Consider the following 7,137-nt stretch of genomic DNA (forward strand, 5'->3'; position numbering starts at 1 on the left):
AGGGGCGCTGGCTCCCCCTGCCGGCGCGGTAGCCCCGGGCTGAGCGCCTGCCCCCTGGGGAGGCGAGGTGCCACAGGGCCCCGCCCCGCTGAGGCGACGGCGGCCTGCTGCCGGGTCGCTGTCTTGGTTGGCATAGAGTCAATTTTCCTCCCAGAGGCTCACAAGATGCTGTGTTTGGGATTTTTTTGGTGATAACGTCGATGTTTTTAGTTGTTGCAGAGCAGTGCTTACAGAGAGCCAAGGATTTTTGTGCTTCTCTTGCTGCCCCGACAGCGAGGAGGCTGCGGGTGCACCAGGACCTGGGAGGGGACACAGCCAGAACAAACCGACCAAGAGATCATCCATACCATATCACCTCGTGCTCAGCAATAAAAGCTGGAGCAAAGAAAGAGGAAGGGGGGTCACATTCAGAGTGATGGCATTTGTCTTCCCAAGAAACTGTAGTACATGGCGAGCTGTGCTTTGCTGGAAGCGGCTGAAGACCTGCCTGCTGATGGGAAGTAACAAATGAACTCCTCGTTTTGCTTTGCTTCAATGCACAGCTTTTGCTTTTACCTAGTAAACTGTCTTTATCTCAACCCACTTCCACTTTTCTGATTCTCTCCACCATCCTACCTAAGGAAAGTGAGTGAGCGGCTGTGTGGTGCTGAGCTGCCTGCCTGCAAGGGGTAAACCACAACAGCAACAAAGGGGTGACACAACAAAAAATAAACCCACAGGCCAGTTTTGATAGCACTGAATTGTCACTTGGGAATGTGTCTGTGTGACATGGAAAAGCCATGGAAAAAATGGGGGAAAATTCAGACTCCTACCACGCACAGCCAACCCCAAGCGCTGTGCAGACAATTTATGCACAGGCTCTATTATTTGCATAACTGAGTTATCCTAGAAGTGAAAATAAATGTGGTTGCTACATTTCTATACAAAGACTGTACCAGCAAAGGCCTTGCAAATTATTCTCCAAAGAGAGAATAGTTTCATTGCTGCTGGACTTTCAGGATCAGTTGGTCTAAAATGCTGTCTGCAGTTTGCCGCAGTTTACTGTAGGTCATGAGTGGCACCAGAATACAGGGCTATGTAATGATTAAAATGTCCTTCGGTTCAGTGTTATGTTGATGTGCAATTCTAAGAGGATGCAAGCAGCATGAATAGTACCAATTTAAGACTCGACTCTTGAGTTTTTCACTGAAGTTCATGAGAAAATATGGATTTTTTTCACACAGAATCACTTTTTGTAATTTAAATGAATTAAAACCACTAAAACCATGAATTAAAACCATCTAATTAAAATCATACTTGTACATTTAATCTGTATAACATATATGGGCTAATTACATGAAAGGTTATCAAATTACTGTTTCCTCACACTAGGATAAACACTAATGATGTTAACATTAAATGCAAGCCACTTTACAGTAATACTTCATGAGGGATAGGAAGATTTGTAAGAGCTGCTTGTATGCTTTCAGTCATGTTTTCCATCATAAGGTGGCGTGTCTTTTTGGTGGCACTTCCAATGTGAGGAGTTATTAAAACATTCTCCATTTTTAACAACGGGTGATCCCTGGGAAAAGAAAAGAAATGCTGAGGTATTCAGTCAGAGAGTGTGCTTCTTCAGCACCTGAAAATGCACCAGGAAGATGCTTAAAATAATAACTAAAAACTAATTGTATGACTTTAGTGTACTCAAAGTAGAGTTCAAACTGATACCTGGCTTGCAGCTTTTTATGTAATAAATCTTCCAAATGAGTCAGTGTGGATTTTGTTTGGCTGCTACAGGACTGGGGACGTCATTTCAGTAGGACTAGTGCATATACATTATGTACAGGAATACTAAAAAAATTATGTAATTTCTCACATGCCCACAAACGTGTACGCACACACCCTAACTTAAATACATGTCCTACCTTGGCAAAGGTTCAGGATATGTCACATCCAGAGCAGCTGCCTAATAACTTTGTTTTGAAGGGCTTCCACCAAATCATCCTGCTCTACAACCAGACCTAGGTTACAGTAAGAAAGATACTCTTATTTTCATATTTCACACAGTTCTTCCACCGTCTTTTTTGGCATGATGGTTAGGCAAATTGTAGAGATAGTGATGTTCACAAAGCAGAAATAGCAGCAGAGGGTGGTCAACCAGGAGGAGGAAGCTTGGGAACACACATGAGAGTTGGACAATTGGGAATTTTAAAAGGCAGGATGTAGCAGCATAAAATAAAGTACAGCACCAGGCTTCAGAGTGAGCTTTGCCACCTAGATCTATGTTAGGAAGCACACTGCATTAAGTAGAGAAGAAAATAAAAAGCTTGAGTTAGACATTATATAAATACAGACAGGCTTCTGACACTCCAAACATTTTAGAGACGTACTTGCTCACTATGGAAATGCTTAAATATTTTGCTGAGATATGACCATGGGCCAAATAATTTAGTAATCAGAAATTTAACTGAAAATTTCAGAGTAACAGACTCTTTATTGGGGTTGGGTTTTCCCAGGTCTTTCTATACAAAAACTTAATGAAACTACATTATGGTTTACTGGCAGTTATCTATACTGTACCCTACCTCTGCTGATGTTAATGAGAGTAGCTGTGGGTTTCATCAGCTGAAGTTCCCTCTTCCCAATCAATTTGTGTGTCTGAGGTGTCAGGTTCACAGCTAGCATCACAAAATCCGACTGCTGGAGCAAATCATCTATCTTCTTACAGTAGATGGCTCCAACAGCATTTTCTTCTTCCTTGTTTCTGGGGGGGGAGGGAAGGGAGGAAGAGAAAATTGAACTCTAATAGTAAGCAACAAGTTGCAGAAAAAGTTCAAATGAGCATTAGAGAAAATGCTTCTTCATTTTTTTTCCTTGCTCTTCATTAAGAAGCAGCTAGCTAATTATCTGACTGAAATTCAATAAAGAAAAATTTTGAGCTCTGTTTCCCACAATATCAAGTGCACTATACAAAAATGTGCAGTACTATACACATGGGAGGAAAGTAAGTAATGCACATAAATGCACTGAATAAATAATAAAATAAATGCTTTATATCACAGCTTCTGGATGTAAGAATTGGTTCTTTTCCAACCCAAATGCAAAACTGATGTCTGACATGAATTCCCTTCCCTGTGAAAAGTAACTCATCTGAAAATTGCTGAGGAAACAGATGAGGCAGGGCAAGGCAATTTTCAGAAATCTGTGTCAACAGCAATCTGCTTCCTATGTGTATCAGCGCTGTCTCACTGAAACTACCTACTGTAGGATCAGCCAGCATTTTGATCCGTATCAGGACAAATCAGGGCGTGCATTGCGTTGCTCCCACCAGGTTCTCACAGACATAAATGAGGCACAGTATGTGGGAGTGGGCCCTGACACACAAGCACACAGAAGGGCACATGCGTTTCATACAGAAGACAGCCAAAGGGCTGGCAAGTCTAGTTCTCGTGGCCAGCTGATTCTAAAAGGGTGACTGAGGTATTTCTACCTGCATCCCTGCTACATGTAAGTCACAGCAGTTATGTCATCCTGGACAATTTCTCCATACCTCAATATATTGCAATGTCACCAACATTACAGGAACGCCCAGGTAACTGGATCATAGGGAAACCCATTATTTATCAGTTCTCTTCCTTTCTGACTTTGTTTTTGTATAAACTGTGCAATCAATGACCATCCTGAACCCAGTGTAGGTGTTTTGCTACTTAAAGAGACAGTCCTAAGAGCACTGCTTATTGTCATGGCCCCAAGGGCACTGTCAGCCCTGCCTGGCCCTGCCCGTCCCCCAGTGCTCCCCTGACCCTGCCCAGTGGCCAAGACCCCATGTCAGCTCCCTGGTTTGGTTTCAGCCCAGCCCACTCACCATCAGCTTGCCTGATGGCTTGGACTTTTGGATGAACCTGGCCATGACCTCTGTGCCAAAGAGCTGGGCCCTGGCCAGAGAGGCCTCTGCCCTTCTGGCTGTGTTATCACTTAGGGAGCAGCTCCCCTCGCTGCTTCCCAACACCTACAATATTCAACAATAATGCAGAGAACACATCATCCTATCCTAGCATGTGGAGAATATGAGATTAATTTGACAGTGAAAGCTATGAACAACATCCAAAAGCAGTGACAAAGTAGACTTTCCATGGAGCTGTAACTGTTTTTACCTCTGTTTCCTGTTGTGGTACAAAATTTTCATTTCAAAGGCTTTGGCTCTCTCAGCCACTTTGTAGCCAATGGTGCCCATTCCAATGATCCCTAGAGTAGCTCCAGAAACCTCAGCCCCCAGCCAGTTGGCAGGGAAATATTCAGTGTCAGGGGAAACTGCCATTTGATAGCCTTAGGGGAAAGAAAAAAAAGGAAAAATGTCATGTAAAGAATTGTAGGGCTCCTGGCATCTGGTTACTTTTTATCATAACACAACACAGAAACAGAGGAACAATAACATAAGGCTATTGTGTTTCTGGACAAGACTCAAAAAATGCTGCATTGGCAACACGATTTCTTACATTGATTCCTTGCTTGGGATATAAGGGTATCCAGACTCTTTTTGGAAGACAAGAAAAGGAAGGCCAAAGCAGCAACCTCACTTTGATGTACAACACCAAACCTACTCATAATCTTTCTTTGTCTGCAGTAAAAATTATTGTTCAGTTAAAATGCACCTCAGCAATACAGCTTCCTACTCATGGTAGTTCATCACCAGCACTAATGTAACTGACAGTGCCACAGATACCACCTATGCTGTAGGCACTGAATAATGTAACTGATGAAATACAGGTTGTAGTACCATCAAAAGACTTTCACTGAAGCCAAAATATGTTTCCCAGTTTACAGAAACACCATAGCTCACAGGGAGAAGAAATACAGTGCATGGTGGACGAATTTCTGGACAGTTTGTTCATAATGACTCAAATTCATAACAGCTTGGCAAAGACAGGCTTCAGGGTTCCTTGCAAATAACTTCTTTTATTAGAACTTGAAAAGCAAGACTGCAGTGAGCAAGTAGAATGAGTAAGTGGCTGTGGCCTGAGGGAGAAGAAGCCTGAATTTAGGGCCATCTGGAAAAAGGCATATATCTACCTTGATAATATATCTGTTCAGAAATTGAATGCACCATGTGCAAGTTCTCATCAGCATGACAGATTTACATCTTCGTCTTTGTATTTTTCTGTATTTCTACTATTAAGCTTACCTTCACATCAGCACACACTTTCTAATTCCATGTTTTGAACAGCCAGCTTTTCTTTAAAAAGGCTGAAAGCATTTCATTTATTACCTTCCACAAGTCTCCTGGAGGATGCCAGCATCAAAGCCATCCCCAAGTCTGCAGTGTCAGTGGAAACAATAAATGGAGTGTTAGACACTTTCACACCATAGCGGGAGAGGAGGTTCAGGTCCAAATGATCTATTCCCACTCCAGAGCTTGCAACTATCTTTAGGTTAGGTAGGCTCTGGAGTAATTCTTCATTAATAACTGGTTTGTGATACCACATATAAATAGCTCTGATCTTTTTGCCAAGAATTTTCTTGTTTTCAATATATTCTTTCATGGTGATGAGACAAAAATGTTCCTTCAGAAATTCAGCATGTTCTTCATATACTCCGTGCTTCTCTCCTATACAGTCAATTAGCACACAAGGCAGCTTCTGATCCTCCATGCCCTACAAAAATGAGAAACCAAAAGGACATCTCCTTAAGTGAGTCATTAAACCTTTTTAAAAATAGGAATCAATTGGCTCTATTACATGCCTTTTCTTACTTGATGATATAGTTGGCTAAAGATATTCACTTCCACATGCAGAACATTTGTGTTCAATTTTTATGCAACCTTGTTAATAAGACAAGCATACATTATTGTTTCTAGCATACCAGCCACGCTAACACTTAAACAAAAGAGCTACTGTATGTTACACCTGTTCAATGTTCAGTCCATTTAGAGGCCAGCATCTTGATAATTTACGACTGTGGCCATATGAGTTCAAAACTATCTTTTAGCCCCCAAGTTCTGCTTTTGATTTCCATTTATGCAGTCACATTGATTATAAAGCATGAATGAGATTATCTCAGGAAAGATCTTATTGAATAAAACAGCTACAACTTGTTAACTACGGACTTTGGAGTTAGCAATTTACTTTCTCAACGTAAGGTTGCCCCTTTTTTTTCCCCCTTAAATCTCCTTCAATATCCTGACACCTCTGCAGCCTGCTGCCTCTGGAAACCAAGTCCCACTGCTCTTGCCCTAGCCGCTCGGAGTGACAAGCACCCTCCTTCTCCCACCCAGACCTCCAGCCGCCGAAGCACGCTTTTAATGGCTATTTTGGCAGGCAGGGCGGGCTAAGCCCTGCAAGAAGCCCCCTCTGCACACACTCGCGGCCTTCCCGAGGAGCCTGCAGGTGGAGCTGAAGACGACAGCATTCCCGAAGGACCGCCCGGCGCCCGGCAGGACTCGCCCTGGCCCTGGCCCTGCGGGAGTACCCCAAACAGGCCGGCTCCCCTCTCACCGGGGGTCGCTCGCCCCCGCTGAGGGAGCGCCGAGCTCGAGGCCGCCCTCCGGGCGCCTGACGCGGGGCCGCCGCCGCCGGGCCCCAACGGGCCGGAGCCCTCACACCGCTCACCTCCGCCGCTCGCCGCCGCCGCCACTGGGGAGTATCGGGGCTGCGGGGAAGGAGGAGGAGCGGGAGGAGGTGCTGTCCCCTGGGAGAGGTGCCTGGGAGGAGGTCAGGCTGCCCGTGGCCTCGGCTGCTGCATTCAGACCGTGTATATATATATACATATATATATATTTGTTTTTTCAGAAGTGTGCTGCTTCTGTGCTGTTAATACTTACAAAATAATGAAGATTTTGCATTAATGACATGCTCACTTTGCTTTCATCCATATCCTCTCTGAGTAGGAAGTACGGTCCTGTTCCTCTGGTGGGTCATAAAGCTATACACGCTTGAGTTACCGCTGCATGAAGAGTCTCTGGCCGGCAGACACCAGTGACAGATCTCATTGCAAGCATGAAGAATACTCTCAATACTCCTTTTAGATCTAAGAAACTGTGACAGGCTAAGAGTGGTCGTTCACTGCAGCTGTCATCCCAGTTACAGGCAGTCCCGCGTCTATCCCAGATGAGAAATGCGTAAAAATTTTCCTGTCACGGTGACTTGCACCATAAATAAC

At 44.0% G+C, this 7,137-nt stretch overlaps 1 protein-coding gene across 1 annotated transcript; it reads right to left on the minus strand.

Moving 5' to 3' along the window:
- Positions 1-1,280: 1,280 nt before the first annotated feature.
- On the minus strand, positions 1,281-6,625 carry LOC118249632 (probable 2-ketogluconate reductase). The gene is given in 7 exon segments (XM_035549746.2): positions 1,281-1,564; positions 1,908-1,950; positions 1,953-2,003; positions 2,568-2,746; positions 4,137-4,308; positions 5,249-5,633; positions 6,588-6,625. Coding segments are annotated over 6 exon segments (981 nt in total). The 5' UTR covers positions 5,631-5,633; positions 6,588-6,625; the 3' UTR covers positions 1,281-1,410.
- Between the last annotated feature and the right edge of the window lie 512 nt (positions 6,626-7,137).

The sequence above is a fragment of the Cygnus atratus genome, chromosome 2, assembly GCF_013377495.2.
Source record: "Cygnus atratus isolate AKBS03 ecotype Queensland, Australia chromosome 2, CAtr_DNAZoo_HiC_assembly, whole genome shotgun sequence".
Taxonomy (NCBI): Eukaryota; Metazoa; Chordata; class Aves; order Anseriformes; family Anatidae; genus Cygnus; species Cygnus atratus.